Here is a 23,257-nt window from a genome sequence, read left to right as displayed (position 1 = left end):
CTCATCAAAAGCAGATTAGTTCATAGTGTGGTCAATTCAACATGGATTCCTACAGAACAAAGCTTTTAAGTATTAATGAATACAGTTTAACAATTATTTGATCAATCAGGCATAAAGTAATTCTCTTCCTTTCCACTTTGACCTTTGTAAAGTATCATCATAGTCAGGCTAATACAGTATTTATCTACTAAAAATAAACTTTAAAGAAAATTATTTGGGATTATTACAGAATTGTGTTATAGTTCTATTTCAGTTGAGATTTACTTTTGCTGTTTCTGTATGTAACACAGATGAAAGTCATCCTTCATTTGGTCAAAGTCTAGAATCTGAATGAACTTTAATTAAAAACAATTTTTGGTTAAATCTCTCTCTGCTAATATCATACTGTTAATAATTACAACTTTTCCTAAGGTAAATGCCAATGAATGTAGATGTTGATGTGTGCAAATAATGATAGAGTGAAATTAAAACAACATACTTATATCAACTCCTATTTTTTTTTAATCCCTTCTACCCTGGCACTTCCGCTATGCAATTATAAAAGACACTTAAGCTTTTATAGCCAGTGATGGAAATTATTAGCCATCAGGGCTTTGGAAGTAATGCTGCCAAATGGAGAGATGAGTGGGTGGTGCTCTGTGGTCTCGTGGTTTCTCTGTAATTCCTGAACATAAAGATAAAGGAGCATTCTTAGCTCTGCCCATAGCTGAACCATCTGCACTCTTTTGTCTTAACATTTCTGATCCAACTCAAAGGTAATTTCAGCTGACATTTATGAACCATAGCCACATTCAGGTATCTATGAGGGTAAGTTCTGTCTAAGCTTGGGGGGAATTCCCTGGTGGTCCAGTGGTTGAGACTTCGCCTCCCAATGCAGGGAGTACGGGTTCAATCCCTGATCAGGGAACTAAGATCCCACACACTGCTTGGCCAAGAAACCAAAATATAAAACAGAACAATATCATAACAAATTCAATAAAAACAAATTTTAAATTCAAAATGCTTTAAAAATGGTCCACATTAAAAAAAAAAACTTGAAAAAATGTCAGCTTTGACATTGAAATCTGCAGTTTGGAAATTTGGAAACATGTCCCACGGGACATTTGTCATGCTGGGACCCCCTCCTTCTATCACGAAGGGGTGTCAGGATCCAAGGAGAGATGACCCTCTGACTTGAGGGTCTGGAACCACAAAACACTAAATAAGCACACCCTTTTGGTTCCATTTCCCTAAATGTCCATAATAAATGTGAAAGGCTCATCTGCACTTTCCCATAGTACATTTTGGGCTAACGTATGAGAACACGTCACACGCAGCCTAATGAAAACACCGTGTGTACATGCTTGTGCACGCTCAGTTGTGTCTGACTCCTTGTCACACTATGGACTGTAGCCCACCAGGCTCCTCTGTCCATGGGATTCTCCAGGCAAGAATACTGGAGAGGGCTGCCATTTCGTACTCCAGGGGATCTTCCCAACACAGGGATAGAACCCGAGTTCTTGCGTCTCCTGCGCTGGTAGGCAGATCCTTTACCATCGCTCCACCTGGGATCCCGAACATGGTGCAAAATCAAATGTTCTGTACAGTGCCGAGAACACAGCAGACAATCAACATGTAACAACCGCCCCATTGGACATCAAGTTGCAAAAGAACCCAGTTTTTAAAACTTACCTTTTATCTCTGACTGCTGCTTTGGGTACATCTTTTGATAAACATGGCATTTATCTGCTAAATCTGGCGAGCTAGATGTGACTAACACCGACTAAATCAGAAGAGATCAGTAGGTCTCTACAGTAATTTTGCAAGTTTAGAGATAACATTTGATGACTACATACCAGCAACCTCTGTAACTGCTGTAAACAGTGGGGAAAAAATGTCAGCGGTTTAGAAAATAACTTTTTGAATTAATCCTAATCTTTCTTGAACTCCTATCAATGTTAGTCATCATTTTTGCTTCTTTTAGTCAGGGATTTATACAGAATCCTCTCAAACTAGATGAAGTACCTTAATTTTCTAAGCCTACAGCCAAAACCAAATAGCACTTTTATGAAACTGTCAAGTAAACCAAGGCTCCCATCCTCCACACCTTCCACAGTAAACCATCAAACAAGAATTCTGGATATTCTTTGGATCTAATCTTTCATTTGGTTTTAAATCCTCTAAAATTTGGATTTTAAAGCACAGTTCCCCTTACAATATCGTCATTAAATATTTCTCTTTCTTGGCTAATGTGCTGGGTAATACTGAGGCTCTGTCTTAAGCTGAGATAGTAGGTTTTAGAGGGGGTTGCCTTTCACCCATGGGCTGAATTGTGATGTACAATATCTGAATATTGAGATGGATTTTGCCATACATCAATATGAACTGGCCATAGGCATACATGTGTCCCCTCTATCCTGAACCCCTCCCCCCTCCTCCCTCCCCAGATTTTTATTTCTCAACTGAGCTTTCTCTCTGGGGCAAAACACTTGACCCGAAAGAAAAGACGTAAATATTAAATTAACTTTTGAAAAGTCAAGGATACTGGAAGGGCCAACTCTTTGTCAATACCTTTCCCGTGGTGGTCCTTATTACCCTGCTAACTCCTGGCTTTGTCTTCCCAATAACCAATTGTTTTTATAAACATTTCTTTCGAAAACACTCGAGCAAAGACCCCTTTGACAGCGCCCAGATTATGCAAGTGTTTGGATAAGAAAGACGGCACCTGTGTCCTAGAGTGTATCACAACATAATGCCAGTAACCTGTAAATTCACTTGAGCACTTTATAACAAAAAGAGTAATAGACTAAAGGGTGACTGCTCTCTGTGGGTTTCTTCTAAGCTGTGGGAGTGTCATTACTCATCAGGGATCTTGTGGATGACTTTGGGGGGCCATCAACCATCTTAGTTCCAATCTCAATCTTCAGTATTTAAAGGAGGGGAACTTTTATTTTCATCATGGCATGAATCCATTCTGATTATAGATTTGGCCCTGGTCCCCGTAGGAGCTTACAACGCATTTTCCCCAATTCCAGATTCAAATATTAAATTAAAACAGATGTGCAAAACTAAAGGAAATTCCACCACCAAAAACATACCCAACCTCTCCACAAAATTGCCAGCTCTAGGGAAAACCAGTGTCCATGATTCTGGGCCCTTCTCCTAAACCTGAAAAAGAACAGAGTCAGGACTTTCCCAGAGGTCCAGTGGTTAAGACTCCACGTTCCCAGTGCAGGCTCCATGGGTTCGATCCCTGGTTAGGGAGCTAAAATCCTGCGTGCAGCACAATGTGGGGAAAGAGAAAAAAAAAGAACAGATTCACATTGCTCCTTAACTTGCGCTTGTTTCAATGTCCGAGAGGCCAATGAGAAGGAGCGGAGGTCTAGAAGTTCCTGGGGTGCTCTCCACGCCCCCGCTTGGGCCACTCCTCGTCCACCCACCTGCGCAGCACCTTCTCCACGTCGGCGCGGTGGTACAGCCGGCAGAGCTCCATCAGCTGGCCCACCGTCCTCTGACTGTTCCGGAGCAAGAACTCCAGGGTGGGGCTCTGCGGTCGCTGCTCCAGGAAGCACAGCTCGTCGTAGGGCATGCCCCACTTGCTTGCAAAATTTCTCCAGTTTTTGACTGTTGGGTGACAGGGATCCAGCTTTATCCTGATCACATCTAGTAAGTCCTGGTCATTGAGCAAGTCGCTGATGGTGGGGACTTGGAGCGAACAGGAGGGACAGGAACAGGTCTCCGTGCAGGACGCGTCCTTGCTCACATCTGCAGGGTAAACCACAGGGTGCATATGTCAGCAAGAGGCCCCAGACACATGCTTATCTCTGGTCCTTTATTCTCCTACTGAATTGCTCATAGCATCAGGGTAAGCACAGCACCTATTTCAGGATACTCACTTCTACATATTCACCAATAACCCCCTGTTCTTTGCGGTCACGAAGAGCTGCTCTGTTGGAAGCGTGGCAAGACTTTATAAAGCCAGTGTTCCTTTCTGAGACTCTCTGTCCCCCAGGGCTGCACGTTTGTGAGCCTGCTGGCCAGATGAGGGCTCCAAAGAGCAGAGCTCTCTCCATGGGCAGATAGCCAGTGGAGGGGGGGGTGGTCAGCCATCCCAGGAGAAACCAGCCCATTCTCACCTGCTCCTCAACCCTCTCGCCCCTTCCATATTACAAGTCAGCCTTGTCAGCTTTTTAAAGTCAAGCATAGAATGTCAGAGTGTAAAGTATTACACAATTCTTCAAAAGGTCTTTATTTAAAAAAAAAAAAAAAAAATACATGCAAAACCCAAAACTGGAATATCCACTCCACACACATATTTGAAAATAAGTGATAACTGATAATGCCAGACTTTTCAGATTTATGGCCACCTTATCATGGCTTTGCCTTTATTTATGTGTTTTTTTTTTTTTTTTTTTTTTAACACATAGGGCTGCCTTTGAAGTGGAGCCAATACCCTGAGGAGTGTGCAGTGGGCTGGGTGAGTGGGTGGCTTTGAGCTCAGCCTCCCCAAGAAGGGGGCTTCCTTGGTGGCTCAGATGATAAAGAATCTGCCTGCAATGCTGGAGACCCAGGTTCAATCCCTGGGTTGGGAAGATCCCCTGGAGAAGGGAATGGCTACCCACTCTAGTATTCTTGCCTGGAGAATTCCATGGACAGAGGAGCCTGGCAGGCTGCAGTCTATGGGGTCACAAAGGGTCAGACATGACTGAGCGACTAACACTTTTGCTTTCACCAAGAAGAGCTGCCCCAGCACAGAGGAAGGGCCACCTTCCCATCCATCATCTCTGGCCTCCCTGCAGTATCTGCCAGCATGTTAGCAGAGGATGAAGCTAGTAGGTAAGCAGTAAATAGGTTAGAGGGAAGAGGTTAGTAGGCAAGAGACAACTCAGAGTACAGGTGTAAGTGGGTGAAGCAACCCAAGTGAATTAAAACTCTGCAACTGCACTGAATTTCCTAGCCCCTCTCACCGGGTATATTTAACCACCAAAGGCAACACTAAAGATCACTGGCTTGGAAAATTCTGGGAGGTTATGATGCCTTTTTCTACACTGAACTGTGTGGACTGCCCAACTTAGGAAAGTAAAAAATTTGGAGAAAAAAAAAAAAAAAAAGGAGTCACTCTGGCTATTATAAAATTGAGAACTAGAAAATTTGAGGCAAATACAAAGTAAAAGATAACAAAAGCCATGAAAATGATGCTCATACTCTGACCTACTAATATAACTTCTGAGAATCCAGCCAAAGGAGATCATTTAAAATAGGTATGTACTTGAACATTTTTTATTATAGTCTTACTCTTATTATATATTAAAAAAAACTTAAAATCAAAGGGGACTAGTGAAATAAATTATTGTTACTATTTGAAGGAATATTATTTAAGAAATTATGAAGACTATATAGCAACCTAGAAAATGTGTGTGCTGTCATGTTAAGTGAAAAATGCAAGAAGTAAGGAATTTATGTACTCTGATTAAAACTATGGGAAAAGTCTCTGTTAATATTACCATGGAAGGAAATGTACAAAAATAATCATAGCTTCTGTGGTTAATGTAGGATTATGTTTTTATTTTCCAAACTTTCTCAGTGTGCATGTCGGGGTGTGCTCAGGTGTGAGCTGTGTGCTCAGTCGTGTCCGACTCTTTGTGACCCCATGGACAGTAGCCCACCAGGCTCCTCTGTCCATGGGATTCTCCGGGTAAGAATACTGGAGTGTGTTACCATGCCCTCCTCCAGGGGATCTTCCTGATCCAGGGATTGAACTTGTGTCCTTGCATTGGCAGGCAGAGTCTTTACCACTGCACCACCTGGGATTATGCTTCTATTTTCCAAACTTTCTCTAGTGGTGTTTATATTTCTACGATAATGAAAATCATGTATTACATTAACAAACATATTGTTCAGCACTGAGCCAACGTATCAGTGCAGCATCCCTCCTCTTTGCCAAGCTTCACTTACCGCTTTGAGGCCACCTCTTCCCACCTTCCCCATGATTTGTTTCATCAAATACCTCCTTTCTTTCCCCTCACCTCCAGACACCATCTCTATTGATTCTCTTTCCTTTATCCACAGATAGGTATATAACTCCTCTATCATAAAAAATAAGAACCTCAAACTGCCACTCTCTGGTTTATAATTCACTGAAGGCCTTTCTCTTACTCTTCATTTCCTTACTGTTTTAAAAATATTTGTTATTATTTTTTGGGTTATACTACATGGCATGTGGGATCTTAGTTCCCCAACCAGGATGGAACCCATACAACCTGCAGTAAAAGCTCAGAGTCTTAACCACTGGACTGCTGGGCAAGTCCCAATTTACTATTAAACTTCTAAAAGGAGAAATCAAAACCTGTTGCCTACAATGCCTCACCATGTTATTAACCTTCACCTTCTTTGGCGAGCAGCATCTGACCAGCCCCATTCTTACCAGCCCTGTAGAGACCAGACCCAGTTCCCCATGCCCCACCTGCGGACCACAGTCCAGTTCTGATGGGGTAGATAAATCCAGACAAGCAGATCCCCACCTGGCTTGGAGGATCACCTGGACCCCCTGCTGCTGCTAATGCCCCCATCACATCACTCCCCTTGGGCCTGCCTGCCTCTAGAACTGAGCCCAAGACTCTTGTGCCCCTTTGAACACTGTCTATTGCACTGAAGACTCTTTTCCCAGAACTCAAGCCCCTTATCCCCAGGCACATCCTACCTTGTCCTGGCCACATCCCTTTTCTTGTCTGCCTGAGACACTGTGATCCCAGCCTGTCTCATGCCAAGTCCCTGGGAGTTACAAGGAGGTGCTCTAGTCCTGTTCTTAGCCCAAAGCTTTCCTCTTCTGCACTGCGTCCCTTTGGTCTTCTCCACTCCCAACAGCCTCTACAAAGATCTCCCACTAGAATGGAAGACCCTTTCTTTTTGCATCTGCAGGATCTAATACAGCCCTTGACACACAGCAAACACTTAACCAATGTGGATTGAGTGAATAAATGAATGGCCAACCCTGCCAGCTCACCTGGGCCCCAGAACTGACTACGAGAAAGCGTCTCTCGATGTTCAGATGACATCTCCAACTCAAAGGGCCCAATACAGTACTTATATATTTCTTATATACTGTGCACACAAAGCACCTCAAGTCCCCTAATGGCACCTGCAATTCTTCAGCATCCTTACAGACTTTTTTTCTCTATCCAACCAGTTACCAGGGTCCCAATCTCCCCTGGAAGCTCTCCATACCTCTCTTCCCATCTTATTTCCCATGACTTCCTTGAATATAATCTGGGCTCCAGAGAAGGGGGACTACTGACTTCCTGAATAGACAACCTGTATTTTCTTTGTTTCAAAGTTTAATAAAATGAAAAGGAAAAAATATAAGCTCAGGGTAGAACATTAAAATTATATTCAGTTATGAATTTTGTGTAAACTTGAACATCCAGGGTTTCCCCATAGTTGCATGACTATGAGTAACAATTTGATGCAGACCCTTACATCTAAATTTTTGGCCACCTCTTTAATTATCTCTCCAGTAATGGGACTATTAGGCTGAAAAGTATGACCATTTTAAGGCTATCAGTGCATATACCCTAAATTGCTTTCCAGAAAAATATTGTGCCAATTTACACTCCAAACAGAGAATAGTGATGGTGCATATCTCAGTTGACCTTTGTTAGCAATGGCACCCCACTCCAGTACTTTTGCCTGGAAAATCCCATGGACGGAGGAGCCTGGAAGGCTGCAGTCCATGGGGTCGCTGAGGGTCGGACACGACTGAGCGACTTCACTTTCACTTTTCACTTTCATGCGTTAGAGAAGGAAATGGCAACCCACTCCAGTGTTCTAGCCTGGAGAATCCCAGGGACGGGGGAGTCTGGTGGGCTGACATCTATGGGGTCACACAGAGTCGGACACGACTGAAGCGACTTAGCAGCAGCAGCACCAAGTAACACTTTTAAAAAGATCTTTGTCAATTGCATAGGTGGAAAATAAAGATTTCCTCCATGATTTTCTGATGTTTTCTCTCTGATCAGTCATCTCTCTTCTTTCTCTCTCCCTCTCACTGAACTCCTCTCATTGAAATTCCCCTCAGCTACTGAACTTATCTATCCTATGAAACCCACCTCAGAAACACCCCTTCATGAAATCCCCTGGCTCTGCCTGCAATGCCGTCTCACCCACCGTCTCATCATTGTGTTTGCATCTCCTGACTTTGCCTTGCAGTGAGATATTCCGTATGATCTTTGCTGTTGCACCTTCAGGGCCCTGAGAAAAGATCCATATCCTCCTGCAATGTGTACATATCTTAGAGTTCTAAAATGTTGAATTACATTTCTGTGTAATATAGTGAGAGTTATTCTTCCGCTCCATTAATAATGGTGTGGTGTATATGGAAGTAAGACTTTAGCTCCATGATGGGACAGAAATTTATTTATAAAGAGCTTTCTAACATTGAAGGTGGCTTTTGCAGTACAAGGGTGAAACTGTGCACTTTTCTTTGCCCTTATTTAAAAGTAGAGTCAAAATCCAGGGAACTCAAATCGGGGCTCTGTAAAAACCTAGAGAGGTGGGGTGGGGCTGGGAAGTGGGACAGAGGTGCAAGAGGGAGGGGACATATGTACACCTATGGCTGATTCACGTTGATGTGGGGCAGAAACCAACATTAATACTGTAAAGCAATTATCCTTCAATTAAAAATAAATAAGTTAAAAAAAATAAAGGTGAGTATACAGAAAAAAGTAGAGTCAAAATAATAATCTGTCACGTAGGAAAACAAGCAGTTTACCAAAGGGTATGTGTAATTCAGTTTTTGTAAAAACAAAATAATATAGTCATTTTTATCCACATAAAGCATATATTATACACACATTCATGGGCATAGGAAAAATGTAGAAGTATGCATAAAAACATTAACAATGGATGGTCCTAATTTTCTATAGTTACAATGTTTATTTGGATACTTAAAATATATTTTTTAAATGTCACAAAAAAATAAACGATTTATATCTCTAAGTCCAGAATGAAAAGTATTGCTTTCTGAAGGTCTGCCCTGTATTACCTCTGTAAGACTCAGGGTTTTAGCAATGTTTTCTCCTTTAGTGTCAAGAAAATGAAAATCGTTAATGTTTCTGTGAAGCTCCTCTAAGCCTTCTAGTGTATGAGAAACTTCTATTTCTTTGAACACCACCACCATCCATTTATCAGTTTGTTTTAAAACGTATGATGTGTCAAAACTCTATTGTTTGCTTTTTTATTTTCAATGACACACACGCTAAGCCATTTTCCCAACTGGAATCTATACAAACTGCCAACAGTCATGAATTTAAGTTGCCTTTTGAATCATAAACTATAATTAGTTCTCTGAGGACTTAAGCAGACAAACTTTTTTTTTCCCCTATGAAATATATTTTGTCCTGCCCTCCTGTAAACACCTATCATGTATTCGTGTGCATACAAGGAAAGGATGGCTGATGCTTTGGGGTAAGAAAAATCATGAGAGGAGAAACATTTAGAACCAAAGACGTTTTCCTAAGAAATGGGGGGAAAAATGGGATTATTATTGGATGTTACTCAGTGGCAAGCTCAGGGTATCTGTACAGGAGAAACTTAAAAACTGTTTACTAAATGAATGAATGAGAATTGTTCTTTCTCCTCCAGAGACAAGGTAGGTTTCTTATTACTGTGTGATGCATTTTAGGATGTGAAGAGATAACTAGCAAAGGAAAGAGAAATTTACTGGTGTCTGTTGGCTGTTAACAGAAAAATACAAAAAACAGATTGATTCTAGATTTGGGGGAAGGAAAGGAGAGTGTTATTGAGGAGAGAGAAGTCAGTTATGTACAAAAATTCACTTAGATTCTCTAACAAGTAGGGTCCTTGCTTGTCATATTTTGACACTTGACTTGCATATTTTCCACTGATGAAAAACAAGAACAGATTGCACCATTAATTCATAATAACTTCTTAGAGGCCAAAACTCTGGAAGGATTTGCCTTCTATAAGTTTAGTCTGAGTCCTGGCTTGAACTAAGGAAGAATTTATCAGTGGAAGAAGGGCCAAATTTCTCAGTGGTTTTTATCATCACAGTAACTGTCATTTATCAAACGCTTAATATATAACCGGCCCTGCACTGTGCCCTTTTATATCGGGAGTCCCAAATTCTGGGATCTAATGCCTGGTGATCTGAGGTGGAGCTGATGGAATAATAATAGAAATAAAGCGCACAATAAATGTAACACACTTGAAACATCCTGATACCATCCCCCACTCCCACCCCCAGATGGTGGAAAAACTCTTTCACAAAACCAGTCCCTGGTGCCAAAAAGGTTGGGGACAGCTGCTTCACATGCATAATCCTGAATCAGCTGCATCAGATGCGGCTACTCAAACCCTGGTGCCCCAGCTTTCCAGGGCTTGACTGCTAAATGGCATTTAACATCCCTGGACTTCAGAGTCCTCATCTATCAAGTGGAGATGATAATATAATAATTCCTATATCTCATGAATTAAATGAGGTGAATGGTGTGAAAGCATTTTTGTCAAGTCTTATGTAAATGTTATTTAAGGGTGTTAGGTTTTACAACTTTTTTTAAGTAGAATGCGGGGGGGGGTGGGGGTGGGAGAGTGTGTCATTGTGTCATCTGGCCTCTGCTGACACCTCCCAGCTCATTGCCTTTCCAAGTGCCCTTCACTGCCCACCCTTGTCCCTAGAACATATACTCAACCCTGCCTCAGGACTTTTGCACTAGCTGGGTCTTCCCTCTGAAGTCCTCCTTTCTCAGATCTCCACATGGCTGGCTCCTTTGCTCCTTAGATCTTGGTGCACCTTCGTAGCTAACACAGCATCCTTTCCTTGCAGGCAAACCCCACTGTACACTCACTTATTTTCCTCAAGGCACCTACCACCACATGTAACTACTTGTGTTTACTGTCTGTCACTCCCAACCAGTATATAAGGTCCAAGAGGAAAGGGACTTAGATGTCTAATGTCTCCACTTAATTCCAGGCACACAGTAGGCACTCACTAATGTCTGCTGAGTAAATCTATTTAATGAAGAACATGACACAGAGAAATAATCAAATCAGAAACTTCTGAGCAGCATATGAAGAGTTATCTAGAAAGTTTCAGACAAACTGAAAGGTTTCTTGTGCTGAGTATATACAAGGCAGAAGAAGGATGACTGGTTGCTATGGAGAAGGAGTACACCATGTACCACAGAGAGAGCCACATGAGCTTTAGAGGCATGCTGACCAACTATCGATACAAGCTGACATTGTGCAGGTATGCAGCTTGGACGAGTTACTCCTGTACTCCTGTACAGCCATGTCCTCCCTCTCTGAACAATTGAGAGGACTGACTTTCATAAAGGTGTGGAGAGGATTAAGTGAGACCATCCCTTAAAGCCTTATCCTAGTGCATGGTAGTTGGAGAAGGCAATGGCACCCCACTCCAGTACTCTTGCCTGGAAAATCCCATGGACAGAGGAGCCTGGTAGGCTGCAGTCCATGGGGTCTCGAAGAGTCAGACAGGACTGAGCAACTTCACTTTGACTTTTCACTTTCATGCATTGGAGAAGGAAATGGCAACCCACTCCAGTGTTCTTGCCTGGAGAATCCCAGGGACGGGGGAGCCTGGTGGGCTGCTGTCTATGGGGTCACACAGAGTTGGACATGATTGAAGCGACTTAGCAGCAGCAGCAGTGCATGGTATGTATGCAACAAAGCATTAGTAGCTGTGGGTAAGGAACCATAACAGCAGCAGTTCTCAGGACTTTCCTGGTGGTTCAGTGGTTAAGATTCTGAGTTTTCAATGCAGGGGGTACGAGTTTGATCTCTGGTTGAAGAACTAAGATCCCATGCATGACAGGCATGAATGAATAAATAAAGCAGTAGTTCTCAAACCTTGGCTAAAAATGGAACTCTCTACCCCCTCCCTACCCCCACTCTCCCCTGGGGAGATTACAAAATCCTGATGTCTGGTTCCACCACCAATATCCTTATTTAATTGGTCTGGGGTACAGGCCAGACACGGGAAGTTTTCTAAGCTCTCTTGGAAATTCTCATGTGCAGCAGGGTTGAAAACCATTGCCTTAAACCATATCTACTGAGGAAGTTCTCAATCAGATGGGCCAGCAAAAGTAGGTTTTGGAATGCCACCTACTTCTCTTTGAAGAATACAGTGTGCGCTTGGTGATTGGGAGTTTGTGGATAATATTTCCGCACACTCACAAACAGAAGAATGGGTTTTCTAGGGTTTTTTTTTTTTTCGCCCTTCTTCCACTATTCTTCATCTCACACACCTTTTACATCATACCTTAAAGAAGAGTTCAGAAATCAAACATGCTCAGTGACAAGGTATGTGCATGTCATTTCAAACACAGTAAGAAACAGCTCACGTCCAAAGACGCAGTGCCTAACCCTCAAGCTGGCGGCTGGCAGACCATGAAATGCTGGTCAATTAACAGTTAATTGTGAATTGGAACAAGATGCAGAGCCCACAAGGGTCATGACTGGCTGAGCCTGGAAAATAGCTCCAGTCAGGGTGCTGGCAGTGTATCACAGATTGACTTAATGTGTCTCCCTGCAGGGGAGGTGCCGTTTTATCTTGTACACCCTGGCTTTTCGGGAGCTATTACTACACGGGTATTTCCCTCCACAGTGCTCAGTGCCACTGCGAGCTCTCAAATCATTTACAATAATGTTCCCCGTGATAACCAGGTCTTCAGTTGGCACGAACAATTAAATAGTAAACATTTTATACTGGCAGCTTCGCAAATAGCAAAACATGTTGTATTCTAAAATAACTAAAATAACTCCTCAGTTGGGATTTCTTTGGAAGGAATGATGCTAAAGCTGAAACTCCAGTACTTTGGCCACCTCATGCGAAGAATTGACTCATTGGAAAAAATAACTCCTAGGTGTCTATAAATTATGAGATTTGGAAAATACCAGCAAGTGTCAAAGTACTGTCAAATACTTCCACAGCTGTGTTTGTTAATGGTGTAAATTCACGCTTTTTTCTGCGTGTGGTTTCTAACATGGCTGGAAATAAATATATTTAAAATGCCAGTTTATGGCTTTGAGAGATCAGTGGGGTGTGTGCATACCACATGACTCATCAGAGGTAGTTATTTGCTCTGAGCTCGAAAATGGTGAAGAATTATTTTTATCTACTAAGAAACTGACCCCAGGGCTTTCGGTGGGTGTTTGATCTCTTAACCAAAGGGAAAAACAATATGATTTCATTTTCCCTCTCTGAAACACCCTTTTAAGAAGACATCAAGTTGGCAGCAGCACTAGGAAATCTAACTGACAAATTGGATGGATCTTGGCAAGTAAATCACACTGGGCCACTCTGTCATCTCACCAAACTGAGGCATAGAAGGTATGTTTAAAAACAAAACAAAACAAAACACACATATAAGAAAGGACCGAGGTTAAAGTTTAGCAGAGAGTTTTACGTGAGCTTGCATTCTGAATTACGTGACACCACGTATTACTGAGTCACCGTATAGACCTCAGTTGAAAAAAAAGAAAATCTTTTTGCACATTCACTTCTACAGGGAAATTAGGTTTGGAAGAGGCAAGTGCTGAATTATGCAAGGTGGTCAGAAAGTCAAGTCTTGCAAAGCTGGCAACTGTGAAGAGGTAGGGAGGGAGTCATGGTCCAAGTGATAAACAGCGCCACCAGAGGCAAGAACAAGAGGTTATTATTTGTTTTTTTAGTTTTTAAAATTATTTATTTGTTTTAATTTCTGTAGTTTACAGAATTGACGTATCTTTTTTATATCACCTGCCCCTTGCAGCACGTGGGATCCTTGTTCTCCAATCAAGAATCGAACCTGTGCCCCTTGCGTTAGGAGTGCAGAGTCTTAACCACTAGATTGCTAGGTAAGTCCCTAGAAAAGGTTTCTAACTTTCCAATTTGCGAGGAGTTTTTTGTTTGTCTGGTTTTTATAACTGAGTCATACTCTTTTAATGCCCAAATGTTTTCATTTTGAAAAACTGCATGAAAACACTGTAAAACTTTTATGACTCCTGGGGGCTGGTTTCTGCATTCAATGGTTCCAAGAGGGGGCTTTATTTTTCTGGTAGTAGCTGATTCTGAATTGTATTCTTATTCTTCCCTTGATTACAAACTGTCAGCTGTCATTTCTCACTCTGGTTGAATCCCTCCTTTTATCTTAGAGCCCTCCATCCTGCGTACATTGCTTTCTTTTACCAGATATAAACTGGATGGCAGATAACTAAGGTTTTATTTAAGAATTAAATAAAAGCCAGGCTCTGCGTTAAGTAAGGCTAGACCAAGGGCCTGATTATGGGAAAGTAGCAAGCATCTGCAAAAAGTGTTTCAGTGGCTCAAAGACTGACTCGGGGGAAGCGGGTGGACTTTGGCTTTGTTCCAGCCTGAGACTCTGAGCTGGAAGTCTGACCTTCACCCCCTGGGTATGACACTCAAGCATCTGACATGTGTGCTTCACAGGCGATGGGTTTGACCAATAGGGAGACAGCGTGGGGTGGTGCTGGTGGTGGCGGTGGGGTGGGCGGTCAGGCCAGGCCTGGGGCTTGAATCCCACTCAGGACCTATGCGATGGAGTACCAGTCACATGACCAGTGCCAGTCATGTGACCCAGTGCTACTTCTGTTGTATCCACCTGGTGAATAACTGAACCCACAGAGTTGTCATTAACACTTTTTCTAAGGGCATCTCTAAAAAGAGCAGAGTCATTGGAAAAGACCTTGATGCTGGAAAAGATTGAGGGCAAGAGTAGAAACGGCAACAGAGGATGAGATGGATGGATGGCATTACGGACTCAATGGACAAGAGTTTGAGCAAACTCCGGGAGATGGTGAAGGACAGGGAAACTTGGCTGCTGAAGTCCATGGGGTCGCAAAGAGTCAGACATGAATTAGCGACTGAACAACAAAAGTACTTGAACGAGACCTGGTTCCTGGCAAACGCTAAATTTGTGCAAGTGGAACAGTAAGTAAACCTTACTTAGGTGGCTGCTCTCATTCAAAGGGGAAATACGGCAGGACTCACCTGGTGGTCCAGTGGCTAAGACTCCCAACGCTGGGGTCCTGGGTTCGATCAAGGAACTAGATTCCATATGCCACAACAAAGAGTTTGCATGCCACAACTAAGTATCCCCGTGTGCTGCAACTAAGACGCGGTGGGGCCAAATAAATAGATATTTAGGAAAAAAAAAAAAAAAGAGGAAACAATGGGGATTTGCTTTTGCCCCATCTTCCAAGAGCAAAGCCCTGAAGTCAATGTCTCTCATTTGCTTATTTATGGGGGAAAAAAAAAAACACCCAACCAAACACCTGAACATTCCTCTGGGCAAAGCATCATGCTGGGTGGCAAAGATGTTGACTTCGGCAGGATGGGTTCTGCTCTAGGTAATGTTACCTGCTATCACTGTGAAAAGTTTGTTCTCTCTGAAAATCTTTCATTTCATTTTGACACAGGTAAAGACATTTAGAGACAAACCGTAATTTGATTAATCTAGTAATGACCTGACCTCGTAAGAGTCTTGGAAGGGTTTACAGATATTACTAACCAACTTACTTGATTCATATTCATTTTAGCTGACGTTTCACATTGGTAGGCAGGATGTTAGTCTTTAAAAAGTTTAATTATGGATTTTTTTTAATTAGAAAAGAAATATGTACTTGTCACAGAAAATCTAAAAACTCAGATGATTATAGGAAAAAAATTTTTCACATTCTCACCACTCAGGCTCATCACAGTTCACCTTTTAGGTTATTTTACTACTCATTATATGTATGTGCCTACACCAGATCATTGGTTATATATATGTTTGAATATACAGATGAAAGTTTTGGGGGTAGGTTTTTCTGATACCCACTCATACTAGAAATTTTTTAAATACAGGGGAGTGAAAAGAAAATTAAAACTGCCTCTGCTTGTATGAAAAGATACTTTCCGTTCCTCCACCTCACTCAGCGAGGTGCTTCTAATGTGAGCCTGTGTCCACTGGAGCATTTGTGGAAGAGGATAATTCTTAGCCGTGGTCTTAGCCTCCAGCAGGGGCGGACTGTGGTCCAAGGAAGACAAGTTCCATGGGTTCCTGGCTGGGGCCCCAGATGTTGGGCCTGTGCCAGGAAAGCTGGTGGGTAGGTGCCACCGGACGTTCTCCTGGCCCAATTTCTCCCTGACTTCTCCCATCACAGTAGGACAGTGGTGAGCAGGATAGTGGCTGAACTGGAACCAGCGTCCCAACTTGGGTCTTTCAGAACTGTACCTCTGCCACCTGGCTTCCTCAGAGCCTGGCACACAGTGGGTCTTTAAGAAATGAAAATCAGTTGAATGAAAAAACAAACAAAAAAAACCCACCTGGAATCTCACCACCCAGAGATAAAACTGCTCCTAACATCATGTATCAAAAGTTGATTATGCATCGCAAGTTCCGATTTTCAGCATGGTTACCTGGGCACAGCTTGGGATTGATGATAGAATATATCTAAGACTTTTATGAGTATCCCCATCCTTCTTTAAAAAAGAAATGAACAAACCCCTGATGATTTGGGTCATTCAATATGTGTTTTAAAAGATATTTTAAAATGTTGGTGAGGTTTTTTTTCCCCTAATTATTATTTTAGTAGCTTATTTTAATGCTCACTCCATATTTTCCCCATGATTAATTAATGAGAAATCTAAATATTGCCAATTTTTTTTGTTTTTGTTTTTTCATTTTTTTGGCCATGCCACATGGCACATGGGGATCTAAATTCTCTGACCAGGGATCAAACCAGCAACGCTGCACTAAAGTGCGAAGTGCCAACCCCTGGACCACCAAGGAAGGCCCTTAACCCTGCCAGAGTTTCTGTCTTACAATGAAGAAACAAAAAAGCTGGTGGGGGACGAGGCAGTGGAGACAAATTAAATGTTTCTTGTATATTAATGCATATATGTGGAATCTAGAAAAACGGTATAGATGACCTTATTTGCAGAAATAGAGACAGAGACATACAGAACACATGTGTGGACATCAAGGAGGGGAAGGGGAGAGGTGGGAGGAATTGGGAGATTGGGGTTGATTTACATACATTATTGATACTACATATAAAATAGATAACTAATGAGAACCTACTGTATGCTCAGGGAACTCTACTCAGTGCTCGGGGACGACCTACATATACATATGTATATGTATATACCTATACATGTATATGTATATACATGTATATGATTCACTTTGTTGTGCAGTAGAAACTAATGCAACATTGTAAAGCAACTATACTCCAATAAAAATTAATTTTAAAATGTTTTTTGGTGAAACACATTAGAAGCAGAAAACGATGGGGACCAGCACGTAGCCTGGCTCCCTAAGGTGCGGAGACGGAAGGGAGGCAGTGGGTGTCTGAGCGGCCCTTCTTACCGTGACTGGGTTTGCCTACCTCCCATCATTTGCTTCCTCCTGGCAAAGTTCTCTACCAACACTGTGGCCCCTGGAACTTGGAGGGAGGGTCGGTTCTGACGCTCATCAGATCCTAAAGCCATCCAGTTAAAACCCCTGCTGTGCCTTGCACAAGCAAAGGAGGGTTAACATGAGAAAATACTCCTTGTAGGCTTTTGTGAAATCCTGCAAGATTTCTTTGCAGTTCACCATGGCGTGTGGTTGGAAAGTTTCTCTAGTCGGTAATACAGATTTTGAAAGTTAATGATAAACACCTTCTCAAATGATCTTGAATTTAGCCATGCTAGCTAGCACTGATGCCCAGATACCTTTAAAGTCAATCATTTACCTGAAAGGGGGTCTCCAGTACTGTCTCGAAAGCCATTTTCTTCTCCCTTAAAAAACAAAAATGCAATCTTCATTAAAACCATACCCATATGTGATTAGAGATGTTATCAATTTTCCAATGTAGTTAAATTTCCACCAGAGCCTCGGAGGGGGGTATGGATCTTAAGAATGGTACTTTACTGAGTAGTAAGTCAGACAGAGAAAGACAAATATCATATGATATTGCTTGTATGTGGTATAAAAAAAAAAGGTACAAATGAACTTATTTACAAAATAGAGAGTCGGAGACATAGAAAACAAACTTACAGTTACTGGGGGGAAAGAGAGAAGGGACAGATTAGGAGATTGGAATTGACATGTTTACACTACTAAATATAAAATGGATAACTGATAAGGACCTACTGTATAGCACAGGGAACTCTATTCAATATTCGGTAATGATTTACACAGGAAAAGAATTTTTAAAAGAGTGGATATATGTATATGTGTCACTTCACTTTGCTGTACAGTAGAAACTAACATAATGTTGTAAATCAACTATCCTCCAATTAAAATAAAAATGGGTAGTGAATGATGTGTCTCTCCCTAGAATATAAACTCCCAGAGGGCAGGAACCCTTGTCTATTTCTTCTCCGTGCTGGGTCCTCAGCGGTCAGAACAATGCCCAGCACACAGCAGACACTCCACAGATGTTTGTTAAATTACTGTCATTTTTTTAAAGTATAAATGCATACAAGATGCCATTTCTTTTTTGTTTTTAATTTTACACTATGGACTATTGCTCTTATTTTATTCTCTGTCTGCTTTTTGTCGGGCTTGTTGTTTGTCAGTCCAAGTTATAATTCTTGCCTGCATCTATTATACTTTTTTTTATTGTTGTTGTTCAGTTGCTAAGTCACAGACGCAAAGAAAAACTGTTAAAAACAGTGACTAATTCCCTTTAGAAGCAATGTGTTTCTGCCCATCTACTTGAGGTTCTATTTTTACCAAGGCTGTGCTACCTGGAGCGAGTTACCTGATCTCCTCGTAGGGTATGTGTCGGTGTGTGTTTTCAGTGGAGTCAGCAGAGAAGAACGACCCCGCGGTATATCTGTTCATGTTATCTCTATGTTATTTTTTAAATTTTTATTTATTTATTTATTTTGGCTGTGCTAATGCAGCATGTGGTACCTTAGTTCCCTGATCAGGGATCGAACCTGCATCCCCTGCAGTGGAAGGGCAGAGTCTTAACTACTGAACCCCCAGGGAAAGCCCACATTAACTCTATCTACATACAACTAAATCTCTCTCAGCAGCTAACGGTACCCCTTCCATCCACAGTACTTCAGAAGAAGCACTAAGAGTTGGGTCAAGGCCCCGGGTGTGAGTCCACCTGCGTTCATAACCATGGGGACCTCACTCACCTGGAGTCAGAGCCCTGGCCTCTGATTTCTCATTTGCATGCTGAGGGGGCTGATAGATGACCTTATCCTTAAGAGGCTCTACATTCTCAGGTCTCTGAGAGTTTCCCTTAAAGATGTGCTAGCTCCCCAGTGTCAAACATTTTAAACAGTCTTTTCCTCTTAATCCCCTAAGAATCCTTTCTCCTTGCTCTTGAGTTCATAAATTCCCATGTTCCAGGGTTTTCCTGGTGGTCCAGCAGTTAAGACTCCTAGCTTCTACTGCAAGGGTCACGGGTTCAATCTCTGGTCTGGGAACTAAGATCCCGCATGCCACAGGGTGTGGCCACAAACAAATTTTATCCAAAAATAAATGCCCATGTTTCTGAAGAATACAGAGAGTGGTCTAATTACAAGCCTAATATTTTTTTTTTTACACAAGAAGCATCCCTAGGTCTTACCAACTAGATTTTGTCCCCTAACTCATCTATTTCTTGCTTTATTTGAATCCTACTCTTTCTCACTGTCCTCACTAGAACAAAAAGCAACCTGTTCACCATACCGTACATACAGTTTATAAGAGTTAGGGGCAGTCTTTAAAAGAACAAAAATTCCTCTCTCTGCAACTTTTTACTTCTGCAAGACAAAACCCAGGAGCTCCACAACGTTAAGGCCACTATTCACTGTTCACCGGGTCGTGTGGGGACCTGCCTTTTCCCATCTGTGCAGCTCCAGCAGGACCGGGCAGGCTCGCCCTCCCACTGGCACAGTCACGGTTATGCTCACTGAATTGGAAACTTTCGTGGGGGAAGCAGAAACCGGACCTTCAGGTAGTATCAAGAGACACAAACATTAGCACTGGACAGATTTTTGTGGTACTGCCGAGTCCTGCTAAAGCATGGGCTGTTCTTTAAGTAAAGATGATGTTACGTGGCATAGCTGATTTGATTTCTCATCATCTGGAGAAAATGTTACCAAAATCAGTGTCCGGCTAGCCTCACCCCATTGATGTAGATGAGGGACAAGACTCGGAATTACTTGTGACAGTCGATGGGGACACAATTTAGATTTTTGTTCTTGGTCTTGATTAATATGTTGTGCTACTTTTAAAGATGGTTTCCTAAGAGTGAAGTCAGAAGAGACTTATATTTGGTGGTTTCCAGGGTCTTACTGAAACCTCATTCGGCACCTCTTTTCTGACTAACTAATAGGTACCAGCTCCTGTGGGGGAACCCATCTACAAAGGTAAAGGGACCTGAACCCTGACCGCAAGGCTCAGAGATGCTGGGGAAATAGAGACACACCAGACTAACTAAAACTAAGGCGGAAGATGGTGTGTTCTGATAGGGAGGAAAAGATCAAGTCAGAGGGGAGAGGTTTCTTCCAACCAAAACACATTCGATTCTTCAAATCAGAGATGTCTGAGATAAGCCTTTTTGAGGGCCTGGAGAGGAGGAAAGGGCATTGAGCTAGAGGTCCATGGGAGCCCAAAAGGAAGTGAAAACACATGGGGCTCCTGCAGGGCATTTTGTCTGAAGCAAAGGCTTGAGGGTGTGATGGAGGGAGATGAGATGGGAAAATGGGCTGAGGTCTGAGACCTGGTTTCAGGCAATGGGAGTCACTAAGAGGCTGTCATCAGAACCTGGGCATCCTTGGAGCTGTCAAGGATCAGAGCGGGAACACCTACCCGACTGTAGGAGGTTGGGACACACAGGTGGCCAGGGAGAATGGAGCAGCCAGGCAATCTGATGAGGGGAAGCATGACTGGCTCAAAGGCAAGGATTAGGAAGTCTCCATACCACTGCTTTGGGAGAGGAAGGGATAAAGCTAGAGCCATGGCGAGGATACAGCCAACATGGGGGCGGGTGAGCGGAAGTGAGACGAAGAGTGAGTCCAGAAGATGACGGATGAGACCGCAAGAGCTTGGCGGAAACTGAAGACAGTGCTGGTCCTCGGGAGAGGCTGGGTTACGAGACTAAGACACGGACACGGGGAGAAAAGTCGGGCAGTGGAGGGCATGTGGTCAAGTCTCAACTGCGAGGAACGCCCAGGGCCTACATTTCAGTAGCAAGGGAGGGAATGAGAAACGAGGGAAGTCGGAGGGGAGGAGAGAAAAGGTCAAGGGCCACATGAAGACGTGGTCTGGCAAGGAGAGGAGCAGGTTCTGAGAGCAGCTCTAGTAGCTTCTGCCAGGCAGGCGGTGAGGATGTGGGGAATCCTCTCCCCCACCCCTCCTTGCTACTTCGCTTTCTCTTCCCTTTAAGGCCTCAGCTTAGGCATCACCAGCTCTGGGAAGCTGTCCAAGCTCACATTCAGGGTGATGTGCCCTGGGTGCTCCTGCAGCCTTCTGGACCTGAATGACACTTGGTGACATGTAAGGTCAGTACCAATAATCCTCAGGGGGAAGCCTGGTGGTGGGAACCTAACCAAAGTGCAGCTCTGGGGACAGGAGTCCAGGGCTGAGGAGCTGTGACTTGGGCATGGAGGCCAGCCCTGCAGCGTCCTGGGGGCGCTGAATCCAGGTCGGAGGGTATGAGTGCGATTGAGCACTTGCTGCTCCATTAAAACCGATCCAGGAACAGAGGACAGAGTCGTGGGTCAGAGCAGCAGTGGGCTTAGCTGTGAGCCACACAGGATGGCAAGGGACATGACACAAAGGCTAATCCTCTCCTTTTCATGTCTGTCCCTTCCCCTCCAAGGGATCCTACCCCTGGGTCTTTTCTGAGCCAACTCCCAAAACCAGTTCCTCCATCCTGCTCCTTCCTCCTTCTGAACTTCTCTATGGCTGACTTTTGCTGAGTACATACTATGTCCCAGGCAGATGACACTTTTTTGGGGTGGGGGGTGGGGGCATGAGGCATGCGGGACTGTAGTTCCCTGACCAGGGATCGAACTCATGCTGTCTGCATTCAGACTGTGGAGTCTTAACCACTGCACCACCAGGGAAGTCATCCCCAGGCCGATAATCTTGATTGGGTTAGCTCATTTCCTCCTCGAGATGCCGAGGAGCTGAGAACCACCACACACAAATGATGAAACACTGCAGATTTCTGTTGGGAGGACTTGTTTTAAATCTGAGTGAAGTTCAAGTGCAATGCATTGGTTTTGTGGAAGAGAATAGGTTCTGGATACCATTGGGTCTGTGTGCCAAAGGGAAATGGTCTAGATAAGAAAAAAGGTAGAAATGACCTAAATGTCCATTGACAGATGACTGGATTAACAAAATGCGGAATATTATTCAGCCTTAAAAAGGAAGGGAATTCTGACATGCTAGAATAAAGATGAACCTTTATTGCATGCTAAGTGAAATAAGCCAGTCACAGGTGGACAATACTATATGGTTCCATTTATATGGGTCACCTAGAGGAGTTAAATTCAGAGAGACAGTAAAATAATGATTACCCGAGAGTGGAGCAAGGGCGAATGGAGAGTTAGTGTTTAACGGGTATAGCGTTTCAGTTTGGCAAGATGAAAAAGCTCCTAAGATGGGTGGTGGTGATGGCTGCACAATAGTGTCATTGTACTTAATGCCTTTGAACCATACACCTAAAACTGGTCAAGATGGTAAACATCGTATGTGTATTTTACCACTTAAAATTTTTAAAATATCTCCTTAGGAAATCTGAAGGTAACCACAAAACTGAACACCAGTGTTGTATAAATTCAAGCCAGCTAAAGAAAACACCCATTTTGCAAACCCTTTCCATTGTGAATATGTGGAAATTACCTTATATTTGGGCAAATGTGTTAACTGCTGCCAAGAATTCTTTGAGTAGAAAGAAAGTTGGCTAGGTGACATCAATTTTGCACTTGGGTGAGTTTATACCCTAGTCGTTGGGTCCCATGTCTGCTTAGGGAGCTGCAGGTAACGAACAAGAGTCTGCCTGGGGACTTACACGTGGTGACTTCACACCAGGCTCCAAGCAGCAGCAACCCCGGGGCCAAGAAGACACTGGGGGGAAGGAGAGATGAACACACGATCCATGTGCCATCCATACATGGAGATGGACAGATGGGCTGAAGATGCTGACAGATTGATGAGGAAGATACAAACCAGCACCTAGGAGCTAGGTACCAGTTTTCAGGGAAACACGATCTGTTTCGTCCATCTTTCTTCCTTTCCTTTCTTTCTTTTCTTTCCTTTCC

At 43.0% G+C, this 23,257-nt stretch overlaps 1 protein-coding gene across 1 annotated transcript in view; it reads right to left on the bottom strand.

Moving 5' to 3' along the window:
* Positions 1–2,901: 2,901 nt before the first annotated feature.
* EDARADD (EDAR associated via death domain) overlaps positions 2,902–23,257 on the bottom strand; it is a 66,288-nt gene continuing 45,932 nt past the window's right edge. The window contains exons 5-6 of the mRNA XM_019953686.2: positions 17,734–17,779; positions 2,902–3,744 (exon numbers count right to left, since the gene is read on the bottom strand). Coding sequence (XP_019809245.2) covers positions 3,362–3,744; positions 17,734–17,779 — 429 coding nt within the window. The 3' untranslated portion in view covers positions 2,902–3,361. The remainder of the gene's footprint in view (positions 3,745–17,733; positions 17,780–23,257) is intronic.

The sequence above is a fragment of the Bos indicus genome, chromosome 28, assembly GCF_029378745.1.
Source record: "Bos indicus isolate NIAB-ARS_2022 breed Sahiwal x Tharparkar chromosome 28, NIAB-ARS_B.indTharparkar_mat_pri_1.0, whole genome shotgun sequence".
Lineage (NCBI taxonomy): Eukaryota > Metazoa > Chordata > Mammalia > Artiodactyla > Bovidae > Bos > Bos indicus.
Note: the sequence above shows the minus strand (reverse complement) of the source record. Positions and strands in the feature narration are given on the sequence as shown.